The sequence below is a fragment of the Eucyclogobius newberryi genome, unplaced genomic scaffold (assembly GCF_026437365.1).
Source record: "Eucyclogobius newberryi isolate DKJ021-1_F unplaced genomic scaffold, fEucNew1.0.hap1 SCAF_4, whole genome shotgun sequence".
Classification (NCBI taxonomy): Eukaryota; Metazoa; Chordata; class Actinopteri; order Gobiiformes; family Gobiidae; genus Eucyclogobius; species Eucyclogobius newberryi.
In genome coordinates, this window is record NW_027316056.1 from 25,728,897 (window position 1) to 25,751,038 (window position 22,142).

General features: G+C 41.0%; 2 protein-coding genes across 2 annotated transcripts; both read right to left on the reverse strand.

Annotated features, from left to right (window-relative positions):
* Window positions 1-353: 353 nt before the first annotated feature.
* Window positions 354-6,264, reverse strand: LOC140377482 (tetraspanin-5). The gene is made up of 11 exons (XM_072462911.1): window positions 6,000-6,264; window positions 5,187-5,237; window positions 4,836-4,982; window positions 4,573-4,743; window positions 4,315-4,440; window positions 3,432-3,479; window positions 2,753-2,869; window positions 2,503-2,564; window positions 2,382-2,433; window positions 2,107-2,303; window positions 354-1,584 (listed from the first exon to the last, which is right to left on the reverse strand). Exons 1-9 carry the CDS (start codon window positions 6,081-6,083, stop codon window positions 2,421-2,423), a joined length of 819 nt encoding a protein of 272 aa, XP_072319012.1. The 5' UTR covers window positions 6,084-6,264; the 3' UTR covers window positions 354-1,584; window positions 2,107-2,303; window positions 2,382-2,420.
* A 1,112-nt stretch (window positions 6,265-7,376) lies between these two features.
* acer2 (alkaline ceramidase 2) lies at window positions 7,377-21,802 on the reverse strand. Its single transcript, XM_072463299.1, has 6 exons — window positions 21,462-21,802; window positions 21,153-21,267; window positions 19,669-19,810; window positions 19,226-19,363; window positions 11,752-11,889; window positions 7,377-11,642 (listed from the first exon to the last, which is right to left on the reverse strand). The coding sequence occupies exons 1-6, from the start codon at window positions 21,573-21,575 to the stop codon at window positions 11,456-11,458; spliced, it is 834 nt and encodes a 277-aa protein (XP_072319400.1). The 5' UTR covers window positions 21,576-21,802; the 3' UTR covers window positions 7,377-11,455.
* Between the last annotated feature and the right edge of the window lie 340 nt (window positions 21,803-22,142).

Consider the following 22,142-nt stretch of genomic DNA (forward strand, 5'->3'; position numbering starts at 1 on the left):
AACAAAAGGCTTCTCAATCACTGATCAATCCATCACAATTTAGATCGGTGCCATCTAAAAAATAAGTTCAGGGCAACCCTCAAAACTCTGAACTGACCACCAAAGAGATTACTGCATCTTGATTCAGTTTCATTTAAACTAACTGCACTGCTCTACTGGATGTCATGGCCAGATCTCAGAGGACACTAATTATAATAAAGTTCAAAGGTCAAGGATCCTTTGATGTAATCAATGGCTGATAGCAGGTAGAAAACCTTTATCCAGGCTACTTATCTAAATTGTAATTGTTACTAGGGTAATGTAGTGTATATTTTTTTGGTCATGAAAAATTAAACAAAATATATGGCATTAACAAGGATGCACATCATACACATTTATTGACTTACATATTTACAACTGGTCACAGTCCAAATATTTACATGTTTGTAACAAATAAAATTGAAAAGTGTATGGCACCGAGTGGTAATAAGAGATGTTACAATGAAATTAGTCAACTTCACTTACAGCCTCCCGATCCAGAAAAGCCTTTGAATCGCCCGCTTAATGCAGCTTAACATATTATGTGTGTGGTTTGGCAATTTAGAGAAAGCTGGTGGAAAAAGTACTTAAGTCATCATGGCTCAAGATACTCATTTGACCTTGTCAAAACATGGGTTCTCTGTAATATTAACAAATGTAACACAATTAATACAGAACCTTTTTCTTAACAGTTTCAAGAAGAACACACACTTTGTAGTGTAGCTTTGTGAAGCAGACCTAATACAAGTCATAATAAAGTCAGTGTGCGTGCTGTAACCACTGAATACATCTATTAATGCAGTTTGTCCAGTGGAGAGTCCACATGAGCTTAACCTTAAGTCAAATAATAAGATAGAATAGAAGTGAAAACAATGTGCACATTTAATTGTATTAACTGAAATCCTTCTTGGAGACCGCGGAAGGATACAATGTGTTGTAAATAGCTCCTCCCAGTGGCTGCCTGTAAAACGATCAGTGACTAGAACCATTTTGTTGTCCTTCATGTGAAAATAAAGTGCATTTAATTCTTACTTTTGAGTTATGTATACTATTTTGTTAAATTAAAATAAGCCACAATTTTTTTTTTTTCATTTCCATTGTTTTGCTATTTTAACTTGACTGTAAAAGGTGTAAATAGGGTGCTCATAAATGCGTAAGGGCGTCATTCATACTAAAAAAAAAAGTGTTACTTTGACACACATCAAGCCAAAGTCTTGGCGAAAGACCAAAGGCATGCAGTGCATTGTCTGAACCACTATTTCTCTGTACACAACCCTTACATGCGGAAACCAAAACTGTAATATTGCATCAACAAGAAGAATTAAAAATGACAATTAATTGTATGAATTATAATTCCCACATCATGAAAAAGAGTCTGTTTGACTTGTTTAACTTCAATTAGACAGTACAACCCAGATTTAGAACTGGGCAATATGGCACAAAAAGGTCACAATTTTGATTCATGTACACTGATAACTTATAAGCTAAAGCAATCTACACGCTACTTCACTGTGAGTGATTAGAAGGAGAAAATTAGACTAAATTTGTTTGAGTGAAGTATCTAAACTGTGCATTCTGTTCTCTCTCCATCCCACTCGGTTTGTTTAACTCTTCTACAAGGTGTTAGGAGTACTGAGGCCTGTTGTAATTTATTGCTAGGAGTACAACAGGTGAAGCTATAAGCCGAAAAAGGAGATATAGGTTTGAACATCGGCACACACACGCATGACCTCATTTCTGTAACTTTCCCCTGGTGCTAACCAAATAAGGATACCTTTACATCTTGTTCTCTCATTGGCTAATCCGTTGGTACATGGATAGGGTCATACCTGTCAGATATTGTTTATCGGTCTTTGTGCGTCTTCAGTATATAAAGGCGAGATACGCCCAGAGACGAGGTTCGTCTTCCTGATCCCCAGCGGACCCAGGGCGCTGTTTTCTGCTGTCCTGTATTTGACACTGCTTTCTCTGTAAATAAACTACCTTGAAAAGTTTGCAGAGTTTTGTCAACGTGAATCCTTTGTCTACACCCTACGCCCCAAACGAGCATTGATCCAGCCACCACATGAGCAAAGAGCAGCATTAGACTGAATCAAGAGATAAGTTTATCTCCAGATTCGCAACCAGACGTTTGATAAAAAAATGCTATATTTCCCACCCCGAGTCCACTTTCTTTGGAAAGAAATACCTCCACATATACGTGTACTTGTAAACAAGGCTGTGCTTTGAACGCATTCAGTCACTATTTTTTGTTTTTTTGTTGCTGGAATCCAAACTGAAGTGTCCTGTGAGGATGAAAACATCTTATTAAAGTACAAAGTGCAAAATAAATCTGTGTTAGATTTGTTGATACTAGTAAATACCTTGTACATCCTTCATGTCTCTCGATGCCCGCTACTGCTTCAGGTAAACAAACTATGAAAAACAGTAAAATCACTTAAATCCAGTTCCATTTCTTATGGATAGACTTAATGTCCAACTTACCAACTTTCCCTGACCGCGTCAATGTCACTGACAAGGTTTTGCGATAAACAAATCCCAAATATCTGCCACCACAAAAATGGAAAAGTGGAAAGGTAAGTTTTTGCCATGAGAGCACAATGTGAACATGAATGGATAAAGACACATTTAAAACACACATTTGTTTGACCCTCAACACGATGATAATTAAGTATGTATACTTCATTTCAGCCATTATGAAAGACTGAACTTACCGCTTGCATTAGTAACTGACCTGCAATAACGCAATTCCAATAAAGATCCCTGCCACCACAGTCAAGTTGTCCTGAAGCCACTTTTCAAACTGAGGCACACAACCTTTGATATAAATGAAAGTCCTCTGCTCAGCGTCCTGCTCACAATCACAAAAACACATTAAGAATGAGAAGGAAAAGGAACAGTATGAAAGAGTTAGATTTTAAATATCATAAACATGACCTGATCTGTGCCCAGATACCAGAGACATGTTCAAATCAAATATGGCTTTCTTTAGAAACAACAATTATGAAAGTGTTTCAATTGCTTTTGATGAAAATGAACCCCTCAATACTCCCCTTCAAACATTCTCATGTGTTTCCCTGAAGCTGCTGCACATGCGCTGTGTTGCCTCATATAATGCAAAGAAAACAAACATGAGCCTTTCCTTACATTAAGCAGTTAAGGAGCAGAGCCTGAGTTAGCTGAGGGGGAGGGGTCTCATGACCCTGGCATTGCTGCAGCATGAGTAATACCACAGAGTCCTGATGGGGATCCAGCAGCTGGAGTGATACACTGGGGTGTTCACAGAATACTGGAGCTATAGAGTAACTGATATTGTCTAGGGTGGAGTACCAGGTGACCTCACTGCATAATACACCTTTGAAAAGCAGCTCTACACAGACATACTGTATGCTGGTGTGCGTTTGAGAACTCACAGTTTTCGCTCGAACGTCATATCCACACTGTGTGTTGATAACATCTTCCTGTAGAAAAAAGCAAGTTTATTTAAAAAAAATAAAAAATGGTTGTCCAACAGGCACAAAGTTTCAAGAGACATCATACATGAATGCAAAGCTTTAGAGACAACATACATGCATACATTCAAAAGTTTGAAGGCAACACGTAAAAGTGGTATTTTGGATATTTGTTTTATAATCTGATTTAATTGTATCCATTTGCTTATGCGCGTGCGTATCCCTGGTATAGAGCATGAACATGAAAATATTAATTCATGGCAAAATATCATACACTAGAAAACAGCTTTGCATTAATCAATATAAAGCAAGAATCCCTTTCTTTTCCCCCAGCTTGAAACAGTAATACAAACTTACATCTTGACGGTCGCTCAAAATTAAACATTGAGATATCTTTTTCAATCGTCACCTCACAATCTGAACACTCAAATGAAGTGTGAAATTAATCACATGAACACAGCCACGGACATTGCTATAACTACTGCTTGTGATAATATGACCTCATCGGAGCAGTATGTCCGCGGGTCAGCCATTAAACAGTGTCTTGTGAAAGTTTCAGTGTAGCAGCTGTTTCTTGCTCAGGCCTGTCATTCTCTGTCTACGCAAGCTGCATTTTCGGCCAAAAAACCGCCAAGTTAGTTTGTCTTTCTCGCTCTCACACTGGGCTGAGCAGGTACGCAGTTTTTTTAACGTCCTGTTGACAGACCCACCAAACCTTCTGGAAGATAAAGATAACAAAACTGTGTCACAGAGGGAAATCCTGCAAAATCCCCCCCCCCCCTCTCTAAGTAATGACAGTGGAAACATTTGGACTGGGAAAAATAACAAACGAGCTGTGGCATACCGCTGGATCTTTGGTGCAACAGGAAAAGGGCACTCCACACTTCTCACGACTTGGGTTAGAATCCGTGCAGTTGAAATAAATGTTTAAATTCCAGTCGTCAGCCCCGAATGCGCCGCAACACTCCCACTGTAAGACCAAAACACACAAGATCTTGACTTGAACTGATTCGCGTCGTATTACAGGCTTGGGACCGACACGCACGGCCACTTGTTCCAGCTTATAACCCATTTGCAGACAAAAAAAATGACATCAACGTACGTATTCTTGTGTGAAGTCAATCAGATTTTGTAAATCAATGTCGTCTCTGTAGGCGCGGATGTTGTTGTTGATGAAAAACTTCAGCTGGTCCTTGATCCAGTCTTTGAAGACAAACGCCAGGACCCCGGCGGTCAGCTCCAGAAAAAAGATGATTCCCAGAAACACAGAAAACTAAAGAAAATAAAAAAGTAATTATAGATACATATAATTAGATATTTGTTTAATTAGATACATATTTGGTAACAATTCAAGATGGAACGTACAAATTTGAGCAAGAAGGAGTTTTCCCGCAGCGCTCCAATGCAACCAGCAAATCCCAGGATGAACATAACACCGCCCACAACTAGGAAAAGCCACACAGGGTCGAAGCCCCCGAGGTCAGTGATGGACGAGATGTTGGAGAGGACGCCCTGATGGAGGAAACGGTCAAAATGATTAACATGCATTCGAAAACAGTGGATGCAAGAGACGCTATAGCCCCCACATTCATCTTTTGCAACAGTAAATACATCGACATCCCTCCGGACACTATGACATCCCTGATTGTAATTCAGGAAATCCCCCTTTATTGTCCGTTTCATTGCTAAACACAATAATAGATAAATATCGCAAACCTTTTCGCTCCATGCCCATAATCCGATGGCTAGAAATGCCACTCCAAGGAACTGAAAAAGAACAAGGCAAAGTCATTTAAAACGTGTTCTGTGACTGACACCGTGTGGACATTTATCTACGCTTTCATACAATGCTCCTCATCCAACCAAGAAGAAAGAGAAACATTTATTATTCCATAACGCTCTATGCCTGGTATGGTTAATGGTGTGCGAGTTGCGCTTTCAACACAGGCAAACAAGACGAGTGTTGTCAACAAGACCACAAGTTAGGGCCCCTATTCCTGGAATGACTTTGGCATATTTTTAGGGGCAAAGGTCGAGTTTTACACCAGCCCTAAATCTAACCTTCTGCTTCTGTATTGCACGGCTGAACTCGCTGAAATGTTCACGTGAAAGTAATGGGATGAACTAAGCAGCCAAACAACAGGCCTGTGCCATTGTCATGTCGTCAATAAATAACATTAAAAACTTTGTATTAAAAAAAAAAAAGGAAAAAAAAAGATTTCAGATTTAAACGATGGGTAAAGCATTGGAGATCAGATCAAACCTAAAAATCCCACATTTGTATGGTTTGCCTGTCATGTTTCCGGTGTGGTGGTTGTGCCAGGCTGCGGACACGAGCCCTGGCAACAAAGTGTCCGCCGCGTGCGTGCGTGCGTGCAGTGCGCGGCGAAGCGAAAATGCAAGTAAAAATATGACGCACTCAACGGGGAAGAAGACAGCCACGATCAAACATACGGGATGCCATGACAATAGGTTTGACGCGGTGAATCATGGGCCCGCAGACAGTAACACGCCAGTAAACAGACTCACCCAGAATATGATGTTGAATCCGAAGATGAAGTATTTGATGCAGCAGCTCACTTCATGAGCCTTGAAATGCTTCCCCGACATCATTTTGACACGCGGTGCGGGACAAACTGCGAGTGGAAACACCCTTTTTTTGTATTCTTTAGATCAGACCGACGCCGTGTCAGTTGTTGTTGTTCTGTTTACGAGCGGCATCGTTGCCCCGCGTCCGCTTTGGCCGAGCACAAGTCGGGCGCGTTGTCTTCACACGCGGGAGTGTCCTGCAGGAGGAGGCATTCACCGCGAAGCGAAGACATAAAAGAAATCTAATGTGCAATTCTTGAAGGAGACGCTCTTCTTCTGTCTGACCCGCGAGCTGGTAATGACGGAGCAATGGCAGGTGCTTCGACCAATCAGGGACTTTGATCATTTAAGGGGGCGGGACTTCCTCTGTATACTTTTAATGTGAAGTGAAAGCAGAACTGAAAGGATCAGGATCATTGCTAAAGCTGCAGGGAGATTCCTTGGAACAAAGGAGCTTGATTGGGCAGATATAGGAAACAGGCTAAAGGCGCTAAATGGGAGTCGGAGTGATGGGGGTCTGCTTGTGGGGAGTCAGAGTGATCAGAGTGACGAGATGGGGGTGGGGGTGGTCTCCTGTCCTCGTCCAGTCTCGTAGACGCACGGCTACCAAGCAGCGACATCAGTGGAAATATTAAAGCCTATAGAATGAAGCCAAAATAACAACTATTCTAGTCACAAAGACATATCATGACCTCATGGGCTTTGTAACGCCAAAGCAATGGAAGGAGTTCTTTTACGGCATATCATGACCTCATGGGCTTTGTAACACCAAAGCAATGGAAGGAGTACTTTTACGGACTACGACAGAGTCTGAGGACTACGACAAAGTCTGAGGAATAAAGTCTGGCGGTAATGCAACACTTGGATGCCAACCGCCATAAAACAACAACAACAACAACAACAACAACGGACTACGACAGTCTGAGGACTTCGAAAAGTCTGAGGAATAAAGTCTGGCGGTAATGCAACAATTGGATGCCAACCGCCATAAAACAACAACAACAACAATATATATATATATATATATATATATATATATATATATATATATATATATATATATATATATATATATATATATCACATATCATGGATCTATTATAACTCAATGGCATAAACTGTGGTGAAATCTCATACAAAATCTCGACGGCTTTTCTGGGCTCAAACTGCAACAAGCTAAAACATCCAGAAAGCTAAGAAACAAAGACTGAAATGGATTGAAAAAGATTGAAAATGGAAAGTACATTTATGCTAACTGTAACCTTGAAAACATTGCCACCTTCTGGTAAGTAACGTACAATTACAACCTTATAACAATATGTTGTACCATTTTATTTTATAAAATAAAATAAATACTATTGTACAAACATTGTTTTACAAAATTGATACATTATGAAAAATAAATATTTTGTTTGATTTTCCAGGTTTGTCATCACAGGCAGAAAATTGCATCATTGCATCATTCCATTAAACATCCTTTTACATAGTTATATCACACATACCATGCCCATGATACACATTGCAAAACAATAATTGTTGATATTGTCCTTGTATTGACTAAAATGAAATTGAAGATGCAGTGAGAGAATTTGAAGGTAAAAGTGCAGTAAAATGAAACCAGTATTATACACAGGAAGAAGAAAAAATAAAACTGAGCACCATGTGAGCTCTGGTCAGGCTCAAATGGCACAAAACACATACCATAATTAAACAGTTCATAAAAGTAGTTGTACAGATGTGTACCACAAGTTCTACTGACTGCATCTTTATTATTGTGCATATTAACAATATAGCCAATGATTTAACAATACCTTTCAGATTAAATGTAGTTTAACAACAATATATCAGTCCTACACATTACATACAATACTTCACGTTATCCGAATAAACTCTTACATTTTTATATTTAGGCCCGAGCGCCACAAGCTGGCGATAGGCCTATTAGTCTCGCACGGCTGCGAAAGTGCGCACGTAGTGCGCACGAAATCGAGCGCGAAGCGCTCGCCCACTTCCGAACACTCACTAACGCACTCCTCCACTCATGCACGCCCTGTGCATACTAATTAGTAGTAGGAAAATGGAACATTACCATTGTAAACGGGCGAAGCCCGTGCAAAAGTTTGCACTAAACGAGCACTTTACATATAAAGCGCTCATTTGCGCTAAGTAGCTCACGAATACGTTCCCCATCTCTAGCATGCTCCGTGCATATAAGCATGTAATGCAAAAATTGAACATTATTACTGTATAGAGGGCCAAAAACACAAAGTGGGCAGAGCCTACTCAAAATTAACGAAAGTACCCGTCAGTGACGAGGGACCCACACCATGAGGTAGGAAAGCGCGAGCGCTTTCCGAAAATGTATAGTTTATGATATTTGAAAAATGGGAAACATTGTTTTTGCATCGGAATATTATTCTTTCTTCTTTCTTTCTTCTCGGGACCAACCCCCCCATTTTTCACCCAGTGAACATTGACGAAAAGTCACAAAAATTTGCACACCTCTAAAAATCGTGCCTCTCTACATTCTGGCTATTTCCCTTTTCTAAAATAAAAAAAAAATTGGCGCGTCAGCGCCCCCAAATGTACCAAAAATGCATTGAGAGATAGGAAATGACTCCCAAAAAATCTGATCGTAGAATCATGAAATTTGGCGCAGAGGTAGATGGTGACAAGAGATGTAAAAAATATCACGGCAACGCCGCGTCCGCCCAACCAAATGTCGGCCATATTGCTTCAAAAATGGCTAAGCATGACTCGGGAGTTTTTCCAAACGTCGTACTTTTACGAACTCCTCCCAGGGCGTTGGCCCTAAAAAGCTGAAATTTGGTGAAAATGCTACTGAGGAGTGGGACATCAAAAGTTATTCAAATTACATTGATACCTGTCACGGTCTCTGAGCGGCGAAGCCGCAAACTGTAGCTAGAATTTCAGAAATCTCCCAAATTTAACATTTCTGCCGTTTGCGCAGATAAAGTCCGAATTGCGTCAAATTAGAATCAGTTGTTAAACTCTTTGCCCTAAACCTACTTGAAGTGAAATAAATTAATTTGGCACCACAGCGCCCCCTACAGATTTTATATGGAGGTTAAATGTTTAGTTTTGCGAAATTATATGAAATTTGACACACAACTCAATTTTGGCATCCCGATCAAAAAAGTCAATGAGACCCATGTCATAATTGTTACGGCTTTGCCGTAGCGATGACTAAAACCTCCCATGTTATTCCAATGGGGAAATCGCCAGAACATGTTTACACTTTAGACTTTCACGAACTCCTCTTAGGGCGTTAGCCCTATTAACCTGAAATTTGGTGAGACTCATCTTCAGGGGTGGACCATCAAAAGATATCCACATTTTTATTCAAAGAGTCACGGTGTCTGTGCGGCAAAGCCGCACAATTTGCCAAGAATTCAAAATAAAATAGCTTTTTGATGGTAAAACAAAGGAGAGAAGATGTGACAGCGTCACAGATTCAGCAGTAGGCGTAATAAAAGGACAATTGGGGCGCGTTAGCGCCCCCTCCTCTTGCGGCGTGGCGGCGACGTGGCGAGGGCCGATCATTGCCAATTGCATTGGCTATATTTTTTTCTTCTTTTCTTTTTTTTACAAATGCTGTTTTGGCAGGACAACACTAGAAATATACATTTTGATCGTACAAAATACTGGAAAATATGTCTTTCCTTCAAATTCAACTGTTTGCTTTACCAGCAGCTTCTACTCGAGTGAGAGATTTATTTTGGCAGTAGTATTTGGAAGAAAAGATTTGGTTCAAGAGAACACTTTAGAAGTTGTGCAAACCCAAAATTCAGCTGGTGCTGTGAGGACATCTACAGTGAGGACAACGAGTATTTGAACACCCTGCAATTTTGCAAGTTCTTGCACTTAGAAGTTATGGACAGGTCTGAAATTTTCATCGTGGGTGAAGAATGAAAACATTTTTTAATAATAATAATTTGTATGTTATTGCTGCAAATAAGTATTTGAACACCTGTCACACATCACAAAGACCTGTCAGTCTGCCTTTAAAAAGTCCACCTCTAGTCTACTTATTAATCTAAATTAGTAGCACCCGTTTGAGCTCAATAGCTGCATAAAGACACCTGTCCACCTCACAATCAGTCAGACTCCAACTGCTGCATGGGCCAGACCAAAGAGCTGTCAAAAGACACCAGAGACTAAATTGTAGACCTCCACAAGGCTGGACAGGACTACGGGGCAATTGGCAAGCAGCTTGGTAAAAAAGATCAACTGTTGGAGCAATTGTTAGAAAATGGAGCAATTTCTGGCAACAACCTCCTTTCCTCAGTTAGAGCATTGATGATGGGTCGTGGCTGGGTCTTTCAACATGGAGTTGAAACTCTGTGTTGCTCCGCGACAGCCTTGAAACCTGACGGATCTGGAGAAGATCTGTGTGGAGTGGGCCACAATCCCTCAAACCCGGTCAAGAACTACAGGAAACGTTTGACCTCTGTAATTGTAAAGGCTTCTGTACCAAATATTAACATTGATTTTCTCAGTTTATTTGCAGCAATCTTCATATAATTTCTCAGCTGGAGAACTTGCAAAATCACAGGGTGTTTAAATGCTTATTTTCCTCACTATAAACAAAAGGCAGATTATCACTCATCGTTATTAGCAGTTTCTTCTGGTCTTTTGTTATTTCAATACTACATTCTTCTTCAATGGAAAGCTAAAAGCTTCTCTGTTATTACTTGCATATGCGTCGGCCTCAGTGGCCTAAATGCAGTTCTTTACAGAACAATACTCTAAATCATGTTTAGTTTGTGTCGTTTCTTAACAATAGAAAAACATAGGCCCTAAGTTAAATATATAGTGTATACCTCTGTAGTTTTGTACAGATTTTGACCTAATGGTTAATAATATTAGAATATATTAAACTAATTGGACTGATCCTTTTTTAAAAAGGAGGAAAAGGAGATGTTTTTTTTAAAAGTATGAATTCCCATCTATACATGCAACAATTGTTCGTTATTTACACTTCAACACATACAATGTCGTGCTATATGCTATGGATTTGTCATGAAAGTCTGCTCACAGTTCATATTCTATGTGCAAGGCAACTCTTTGGCTTGAACTGCAAACAAAGGTTTGCAGGGAGGTTATTCAAATCTAGACATTTAATTATCCTTTTCTACAAAACTTTTGGCACAGTATTTTACTGCAATCTAGTAAATAATAGTGAAGGCTTTGTTTTAGCCACAAAAGAAAAGCAATACTATTCCTCCCTGTCTGATTTCAATTGAACTGATACATCTGGCATGTATATGTTCACCAACCAGTTGCAGGAGCCATAGTCTATGTAACCAGACATGTGGACTGGCCTGGGCCAGATACTGAATAATTTGGATTGAAGTAAGCCCAGCGGCACTATCTTAAGTCACCTTTACTGTAGGTTTCTTATGGATGCAGAGAAAGGAAACATATGGCACTCCGATGAAGGCCCACTTCTCATTAGGCCAGAACATGATGACCGGGCCTCGCTCCGGAGCCTCTGTTGCCACGTCAAAGTATGCAAAGCAAACACACCCCAGATAGGAAGCCAGACAAATGAGGATGTGCCTGACGAGGGGAAAGAAGCAAGTTTAAATACAAAACAAAAAAATCAGTTTTGAGCTAGAAACAGCAGCAGGCCTTCAAATCACCATGTTCTCTGTTTGTTTTAGCTTACCAAGCACAGTGCAAGTACGGAAAGTTGACAGATGACCACATTTCGCAGAATATCCTGTCACTGACCCAGCAGAGCAAAGCCAACGCCCACCAGAACCCCGAGATCAAGCCCAACTTGAACACACGCAGGTTTTCACACCTACCAGAAGGAGAAAAATAATTACCTATATTTAGACACATTTTATTTGGCAAGAAATTATTTTTGACCACAATCTTTCAATACCTGCTACTACATAGGTTAGCAATACATGGTTTGTTTGAAATGTGTATCTGCTAGTAACTCTCTTATAGCTTATAATGTGGACTTGAGATGGATTTTGTCAATATTCAGATTTTTAGTGTTTTGGTGAGTGATCATGGGCCTAGTTACTAATATAAACCATGAGCGTCATCATTTTCAGCTTTTCCTTATGGATTATAATAAAGATAATACGCACAATAAAAGCATGGACCACACTTGTGTTGTAGATGAATGTACCTTTGACCCACTGAGACATCCTAATCCAAAGAGTCAAAGTCTCAAAGATAATCTATTCTTAGAGCTGCCCCCCCTCAACATGACAGTGTGAGTTCTGCTACACCGAGCAGCACACTGTGTTAAACAGCAACATAAATTCAATAAAAAAGAACAAATATAATGTATTTAAATACTGTGAATCAGTATGTATGCATGTATAATAATGGGCCTATAAATTGGTGGGACCTCATGTGTCAAAACCATCAAACCATGGTAAAAAGGTGTGGCAACTTGTATATTTTGAGGGTGAATTGATTGTGGAATGTTTTTATTTCATGTTTAATGAAGAACACCAGCTTTCTGCACAGTCAGCAAAGCAGCCCAAGGGCTCCCATTATGCCCACTACGGTTTAGTTAGGCTACTATAATGGCTGTATGATGAATGAATGAAATGATAGGCTATACACAATATTTACGCTTTTGCCAGCATCTCTACTAACTTGGTCCACCGCAGCAGAGGCCTGTTCCACCACTCCCCCCATTTTGCCTTGCTCTGACACCGCCCCGAAGAAATTTGCATTGTCATCATTCTCAAAAAGAAAACCGGGTGTACAACTTCAACAGACAGTAAGTGCGATATAAGTTTAATTAGCTATTAAGATATAAAGTGTGTTCCTTTGGCTGAGTCAATTTATGTAATGTTTTGTGCCGATAGAACTGGCTATATGTTGACAGATCAAACAGAAGGTTGTGTCTGATCTGGATGGCTCCAGCAATGCCAGTTTTGTGCCCTGCCGTATCTTCTCCTTGTTGCCGTATTATATCTATACCACTTTATTATAAATACCGTATTTTACGCACTATTAAAAGGTGCACTTAAAATCCTTTAACGTTCTCAAAAACCGTCCGTGCGCTTAATAGTCCGGTACGCTTAATGTATATGGTTTATTTCTGGTTGTGCTTACTGACCTCGAAGAGATTTTGTGTGGTACACGGTGTATAAAGAAGATTTGGGACACGAGAGACAGCGATGCACGTCTAGAAGCACGTTTACAGTACTCCAGAACCGGAAGTCCCAACAACATGTATACAAAGCATTCTGGGAACAGTAATCCACCGCCATACACGGACTCGCGGCGCTCTGTAAACTACATTATACTCCGGCACAAGGCATCTAAAGGACCCCAAGAATCTTGGACCAAGATTGCTTCTGCCAAGAGACCATTGACATATTATATTAAGAGACACACTCACACAGACTTTAACTCTGGGCTTAAGTATCAGTCAACTGGGGTTAGAGCTTTCACACGGCTGGAATCATCACTGAACTGCAGCGTGACTCGAGATGGATCCGGGGATTGCGGCATCCAGCCCAACTGTTAAAGATGGGCTGCAACGTTTTTATTAAGTGGAATACAGCTATAATTTTTTCACAACAAAGTCTGGACGGTTTTAAGAAATGACAAAAAAAATTCTCGAGTTCATTCCGCCAAACCCGAGAACGCGCCATAGCAAACGCCTTGGTGCGGTCGCAAATTCAGTGACGTCACACCGGTGACAAGCTGTAGCCAGAGCCACATTGTTCCACTCAGCCATGTGCCACATCGGTGAGCAGCAGCAGCACATTCTCGTCTCCTCATCATCATTCTCATCCGCTCTATTTTCATCGTCTTGACGAGGCTCAGGCTCAAATTTATGACGCAGCAGCTGCAGGACATGTTCAACATATGCTGTTCATCATCTGTTAAAATCTGCTCACTTGATGAGGATTTAGTTGTATTTTGGTCGCTCTCACTGTCCACTTCATTATCCTCAGTGTTGGCTAGACAGTGTCCCGCTGTGACGACACATTTCCGGGTTAGGTGAAGGCAAAAACACGGACGCAACAAAAGACCGTACTTATTTGAAATAAAAGTTTATTTTTTTAAGCAGAGTATCTGAATATATTAGACTTGGATACTAACAGCCAACAAGGACTTAACAGTACAATTTCAAATGACACTGCAGTTTAAACTTGGACATTGAAGATGAAGAATTTGAAGGATTTGTGGACGAGGAATAAACTGAAAAAGTGAGTGTACTGTGTTGTATTTTACGTGTTGCAACTGAACGAGGCTGGGAGTTGCTGTGGATATGCCAACGTGTCTTTTAGCGGTAGCAGAGTGTGTTGTGTGTTTGTATTTTACGTGTTTACAATTGAGCTTGACTGAGAATTCTTGTAAATATGCTAATGTCTAGCAGAGTGTGTTTTGATGTTGAGTTGAACGCATTTAATAAAAGCTCAACTGACTTGACTTATCCGTCTGTTTTTGTTTAGCTTTATAGTTCGGTGCGCTTTATGTATGGACAAGTACCCATGGTAGACCATTAGTTAATGGTGCGCTTTATAATCCGGTGCGCCTTTCCGTGCGCAAAATACGGTATGTGCTCTAAGACTGAAAGTGCCTACACCGGAAGACCTGTTTGATAAAAGTCAAAGTCACCGATCAAAGTCACCGATAGTGTCTTGTTTTTCCTCCGCAAAATGTGCGTGTTGCCACGGTATTCCTGTCCTTAAAATGATCTGACCAACACTCCTGGTCTGTGGCTCTACTGTTCACCTTCACTCTTCTCTGGATCATGTTGCGTCTGGGGTCAGGCAAAAGGGTCTGCTGGTAGTGGAAAGCCCACCCTTGGAATGTGCATTGCTTGTCGGCTCTGCTTGACTTGACTTTCAAGATTGCCACGCTCCTGGTCCTTGCTTTTGCAAAGAAAGCAGGAGACTTGTGCAGGATGTCAGTGCACCAGCATGCTTGTCCTTCAGCACATTCTTTCCTATGGAGGTTGTGACTTCAGCCTTCAGATCAAGGGTGTGTGGGGCATTCGAGGCTAACGCAAACGGAATTGTTGGCCTATTCAACAAGGAGTGTGTTGGCCTCCAAAGCGCTGCTAAGTAGCGTGTCAGTGGAGGATGTTTGCCTGGTTTACCTTCTTCTCATCCCAGGCTCGGCTGTACAGGGGTGCTAAAGGGTTCATTGCCCCCTCATTTAGAAGTGCTTGCACACTCATTTTAGTGTGTAAAATAATGAAATTTAATAAGATAAGTGTTATTGAAAAGTGAAATTTCAGGGTTACAACACACAAGTAGGTACAGAAGTGAGAGAACAGATAGCTAACAGGAAAAAAACACTTTTAATAGAAAAGCTCTTACAGAAGATAAAAGAAAACTCTTGTAAAAAACCTAAAAAATAAAATAAGAAAATGGTTGTAACAAAAGTGACAGGAGTTGTATGGACAGGGAATATTGCACCAATATGATTGACATTATGTCAGAGTATTGCACATGAATATGACAGCATTGCGTATGGATATGACAATATTGCACATGATTAAGTCGGTATTACACATGATAATGACAGTATACAGTATACACATGTTCAGGGCTAACAGTGTTTGTTGTAGAGTCTGACAGCAGCAGGAAGGAAAGACCTGCGAAATCTCTCCTTCACACAGCGAGGGTGGATCAGTCTCTCACTGAAGCTGCTCTCCAGAGCGTCCTGCAGGGGGCGACACTCATGGTCCAGCATAGATGTGAGTTTAGCCAGGACCCTTCTGTCCCCCACCTCCTGCACCGAGTCCAGAGCACAGCCCAGGATGCAGCTGGACTTCTTGATGATTTTGTCCAGCTTCTTCCTCTCCCTCTCTGTGATGCTGCTGCTCCAGCAGGCCACAATGTACAGGACCTGATGCCACCACAGAATCATAGAAGGTCTCAGGAGTGGCCCTGTCACTCCAAAAGACCTGAGTCTCCACAGGAGGTAGAGCCGACTCTGGCTCTTCCTGTACAGTGCGTCTGTGTTGCGAGTCCAGTCCAGTTTGTGGTTCAGATGAACACTCACGTACAAGTCCACAGTCTCAATGTCCCTTCCCTGGATGTTCACTGGTGAGGGGGCAGCAGAGCGCCGTCTGCGGAAGTCCACCACCATCTCCTTGGTCTTTCCTGCGTTGATGAGGAGGTGGTTACGCTGACACCAGTCCACAAAGTCCTGCGCCAGTCCCCTGTACTCCACATCATCACATAATGGAAGGTAAATTGTCTTTGCACCCCTTTGAAACTCGGATGCATCCTCAGTCACTTTGGTCCGGATCCGTGTCTGGCTCATGATCTTCTATGGTTGTACAGCCGTATCTGTTGGTCGGTGCCGTTGGGTCGGTCCTTCACTCCGGTTCTGGGTGACAATTTTTCATTGGGATTGAGGTATAGAAATTGTGTGGTGCTCTGTGCGGTCGCTCTTGACAGGGTGGTCCGGGGCACTTTATCACTTTGCTTTTGCGGGTGTGCCGAGAGAAGCGGTCTCTGCACATCCTGTTCTTCTATTATCAAAGTACAGGAGCTGCTATAAGAGGTGACTGTTTGTACAGGTGTACTTGGTAAGAGCAGCCTGTGTGCAACGGCTTCACGCCAATCATGCTACACCAGGCCTGATGGGAGTACAGCGTTCCCGTCGGGCTTCGCATAGGTTTTAGCCGATAGAAAATCAAAGTTACCTAATGTAACTGTAGTTCTACGAGTATATGCACAGCCCTCTACCTTCAATGCATTAGGCCCATCAGGCCTCGCCTCTCTTAACTGAGTGGGGAGAGGCTGTTTGTATCAAATATATGGCTTTATATAGGTTTGAAGTCCATAGAGGGCTACACCCATACTCATAGAACTACAGTTACATTAGGACCAATGTTTGTATAAAAACACCTTGCTGGTGGTCTCATTCCAGCTGGGGCCATGGCCACCCTGTGCCACTACGCAACTATGCTTTTGCTGTTAATATACAAATGAGATGTCGGTGTAATCCCTCATTCGTCCAGGCGTGTTCCATAGTAGAAAAAGCTTCAGTTGTAGTCATCTGGACTCAGTTTGAAAAAATAGACGTTTCGACTCTCATCCAAGAGTCATTGTCAATAACAGAATTTAGGTCGAGAACTCCGATATTAATACTGTTCTGTGGTAAGACCCGCCCATTGGGAGGAGCCTTCCTGAAGTAGAAAGAGTTGTTGTTTCAACAGAAACTCCCCCTTGTATCTACCGAGCTAGCCTATTCAGAATCTTAATGGGCTATTAGAATCCTCTTTGTCTTTGTGAGACCCTGGCTCAACCACCCTGAGTACCTGATTAGCATCTGAATGTCCTTTACCTTTCCAGGGGTTCAGAATCCCATTATAAGAAGGAAGGGTGTTTCTATCCCTTATGTGTCTGGCCTGTCGGAAAAACTGCAGAGAATTTTTAGACAACACGAAGTCCCTGTTTATTTTAAACCAGGAAACACTTTAAGACAAAAACTGGTTCACCCAAAGGACAAGTTGCCGACTCAAAAACAGAGCAATGTAGTTTATTCGATCCAATGCAGTGAAGAAAGTTGTAAAGAACGTTACATAGGTGAGACGAAACAGCCTCTACACAAGAGGCTTTATCAGCACAGAAGAAATACTAGTTCAGGACCTCAGAGCGCCGTGCATCTCCATCTTGAAGCCTCTAATCACTCGTTTGAAGACGGTGAGGTGAAGGTTTTAAGCAGGGAGAAAAGATGGTTTGAAAGAGGAGTCAAGGAAGCTATTTTTGTTAAAAAAGAAAGACCATCTTTAAACAGAAATGGAGGGCTTAGGTTTCATCTTCCTGTTATTTATAATGGGATTCTGAACCCCTGGAAAGGTAAAGGACATTCAGATGCTAATCAGGTACTCAGGGTGGTTGAGCCAGGGTCTCACAAAGACAAAGAGGTTTCTAATAGCCCATTAAGATTCTGAATAGGCTCGGTAGATACAAGGGGGAGTTTCTGTTGAAACAACAACTCTTTCTACTTCAGGAAGGCTCCTCCCAATGGGCGGGTCTTACCACAGAACAGTATTAATATCGGAGTTCTCGACCTAAATTCTGTTATTGACAATGACTCTTGGATGAGAGTCGAAACGTCTATTTTTTCAAACTGAGTCCAGATGACTACAACTGAAGCTTTTTCTACTATACAAATGAGATGAGAAACTGGGCCTGATTTTTGAGATGTTACGTAATTGGTCAAGACAGGAAAAAGTAAAAAAAAATCTCCTTGCACTCATTAGCAACAGGAAGTGCACAATCGGAGTTTTAACACTGACAAGCATTCCCAGAGGAAAACCCCAGTCAGATGCTTTTATCGGCTTGACTGAAATGTTGTTAACAGTCAACAACACATAATTACCAGTTAAGTTACAAACGTTTGATCAATAACTAAACTAACATTTATTGTAACGTTTGCTTCTTGTCCTGCTGTGTAATCAAGAAATCATTGATTTTGATCATTCTAATTATGGTTTCAAAAACAACTGTTATCACTAAAACCAGAGCTTCCTATTGATAAAATGCTTTTATCAATGATGCTTAGTCCAGTTTAAAAATGTTATATATAGTTTTTCCACTGCTCACTGTGGCATTAGTTAGTGTGTATTGGTGGTGTAAAATAAATGTAATCTTAAATATCCAAAGGGACAACCAAGCAAAAAATGGATTGAGTTATTATATCAGTGAATGTTGACTTTGTCGGGGCCACAAGTCCATTTTTTAGGGCCACAGGAATTTGGTGTCAGGCAGCACAACAATCCTTTGGTAGGTGACTGGTACTGGGAGTAAGGTCAAGAATGACTAGCAGGTGAAACAATGGCTGAAGGAAGGTTAAAAGACAAAGTTGTGTATTGAGTAAATATTATGGCAAAAGGAAACAGACCCCTGCATTCATGTGTCAGAAGGAAACATTAAGAACACACTCTCAGAAACAGCCATAGATGGTGTTTTTGTGTTTTCAAGAATGTACATTGTTAGGCAGCAGACAGGTTACAAACGGTTACTTGGTATTTATGTACTGCACTGCGCACACAAACACATTTCATACCAGTAAAGTGCTGAAAAATCCAGTGTAATTACAGTTTATATTCCCCAACATGATACAATGGTCAAGCAAATTCATATCAATTCAGTTAGGCATGTGATAAAGTGTGTATAATAATGTACCTTTTAAGCTCTGTGATGAGAAGTGCGGTGCAGGGGATCCCCAGAGTCATTAACGACAGTGAGTTGACGACAGGCTTAACAAAGGCAAGCCCTGTGGTGATCCCCGACAAGACGCCAATAACCACTTTGAACCTTGATCTACATAGAGAGGAGAGACAGGACAACATCAGCCACATTATTAGTCATGCACTTTAGAAGCAGAGACAGCTGGTATTAAGGAAAGGCAGGATATAAATCAAGAAACAGCTTTACGAATGTGTTGAAGGTCACAATGGTGGAAGGAGAAGTGCAGGCATGTGATGTAGCTTTTACCACTGTCAGCGATCTCGACAAGGACTATTATTAAACAGGACAGTCATGGCAGTGGACCCGGCATGTGGCCACAGACGAGAGCTGGCCTCAGGAGATTAGCAGTTTAGATGTTGGTCAGTTTTATAACGTACCGATTTCTTCTGAACATCTTGGGTAGATAGCGCTTAGGGAACCACATGCCAATGGCACACATGAGTACCCACAAAATGGCCAACTCGTCCAGCATTTGGCCCAGGAAGCTGAGGGTGGCATGGAAGTAAGTTGAACCAATACCTAAAACAAAGAAAATAATAATTCCTGAATGTAAAATGATTGCATGTACATGGTATAAGTATGATTACTAGTTCATCGCTGATCATGGATTAAACAACAAAAGGGTGAAAATGTCACAATAGACTACACAAGTGCTAAGAAGTGGAACAGTTTTTAAGGACTGAGAGTATATTTACTAAAAGATATCTCAGTCTGTAAGTAAAAAAACAAAACTAAATTATCTTAAAGTTGTTATATTAATGTATTCTAATGAAATACATTTAAGTTAGGCCTGTGTTGTGGGCCATTTAGACATGTGGCTCTAACTGAAAACCTGATTGTGGTGAGAGGGATCAGTCAGTAGCTCTTTGTTATCAAAGTCCTGCAAACCTTGACTTATCCGAGCAGTCTGTTTTCACAACAGAAGTGAGGAGACTACATTATAACAGGCTTCCACATTTAGTGCAGCTCTGTTACTAACACAAATAGTCTTTTATTAACTTGAACTTGTATTTTTATATAATGCAATAAAGTCCTTCTAGACATGATAAATGAGACCACACAAGGGCCAGTTCAAGGCCAAACACAGTGATGTTTTTATACTGAAACCTACTATATACTCAGGGCTAGTACAAAGAGGGCATTAATTCTACATACAGGCAATTCCATTTTAAAAGATAAGACTGCCCTGTTAGAATAAATTTAATGCGCTCATGTGACATGACAAGAATCGCTGTAGTAACTAAGCAGGTCAGGTTTCTATGGTTTTAACAGATTGGTTTATGGTTAATATTTTGGTCATTGCTGGGCCATAGCCACGTGCAACAAAAACAAGGCCCAAAGTTAAACGTCAACTCTGTCAACATGAATAAAAAAAAGGGATTTATTTGTTTATTTTTCCACCACAAAAGCTCTGGAAAGTTGTGCCATTATTCAACTCCAAAAACATGATTGTCGGTTTAAAGGACTTAAATTATAAGAAACTATGGCATCATCAAATTGTAGAAGTGAACGCAAACATTGCACTCTGGCCTGTAATGTAATCATGCTGTCCACTGTCCGGGTCATCTATCTTGAACAGAAGTGCCAGGTTATCTGTGCCGACCTCTTATATATATATACTGTCAATGGTGCTGAGAGAGAGAACGGACTGAACCCACATAGCACAGGACAAACTGAAGTAGTGGCATGGGACATGAAAGGACATGTTCTAGCAGAGTGTGATAGTGTCACATAGTTCACCTTCATGTCCTACTCATGAAAAGTAAATGATAACTTCACAAACATGTTGTGCATGTGTTGTCAGATGAGACTGCCCAGCAAAAGTGACCACAAGCATGGACTAAATATTCATGCAACTTACCAACCACAACTAGCAGAATCCATATGAGGTTGATCCCATTGTTGAAATGTGTTGCATATTGGCGGAACAAGCACATTAATATGGGGGGCAAAACAAAAAACAGTATGTTGCTGATCTGAAATGATAAAGAAAGAAAAGCTGTGAGCTCAACACCAGTGAACAGGTGTTTGTTGACGTCATGCTTGTGTTTAGTTCTTGTGCGTTTGTAAAAGAGCTAAACATAGACAAAAAGAAGACAATCAATCTTTAACTTGTGATAAACAGCTAGACAGGCAAAACAGCTGGAGCTGTAAACAAAGGAAACCCTACCGTGTTGTAAAACTCAGCGATACTGGGGTAAATTAGGTAATTGCCTTCACACCAGTCCACGTCGGAGCTACCAGCCCGCATCTGGTCCCAAAAAATCAGTCTCACGTCGCTCATCTCTGGGACAGTTGCGTCTGCTGCAGGACAGAGCAACACGATAAACAGCTCTGAGAAACCGAGCAAACTAAAGTCTCCTCCGCCGTGTGCACTCGCCTTTGTGTCGATTCTGAAACAAGCATTAATCCCGACACGATGCGCATGGTGAAAGCGTCAAACGAGAGTGGCCGTGATCTGGCAACATTTTAAAGTCTTCTTCGCCCACAAAGCTCCGCTATACGGACGAGACGCTTTTGCCCTGACAGCTGCGGGCGCAATGCGCAGGCGCACTAGACCCGTTACATTGATCACCCCAAATAGATCCATGTTGATCACGGACATGATCACAAATCACTTTTTCAATTGTCTTGTGATTCCTTTGTTTGAATTTTTTTTAAATTATAAAATGATTACGTGCCTGTGTGAGTATTGAGGTGGATGGGACCTACTGGTGGATGGGACCTACTGACTAGTAATTAAACATAGAAATACAAAATATGCCTATGTATTAAGTTGTGTTACATTTATTTTGTATTCAAAATATTATAGTCAAAACAATACTGACATTAAAGCATTTTTGTTTGATTT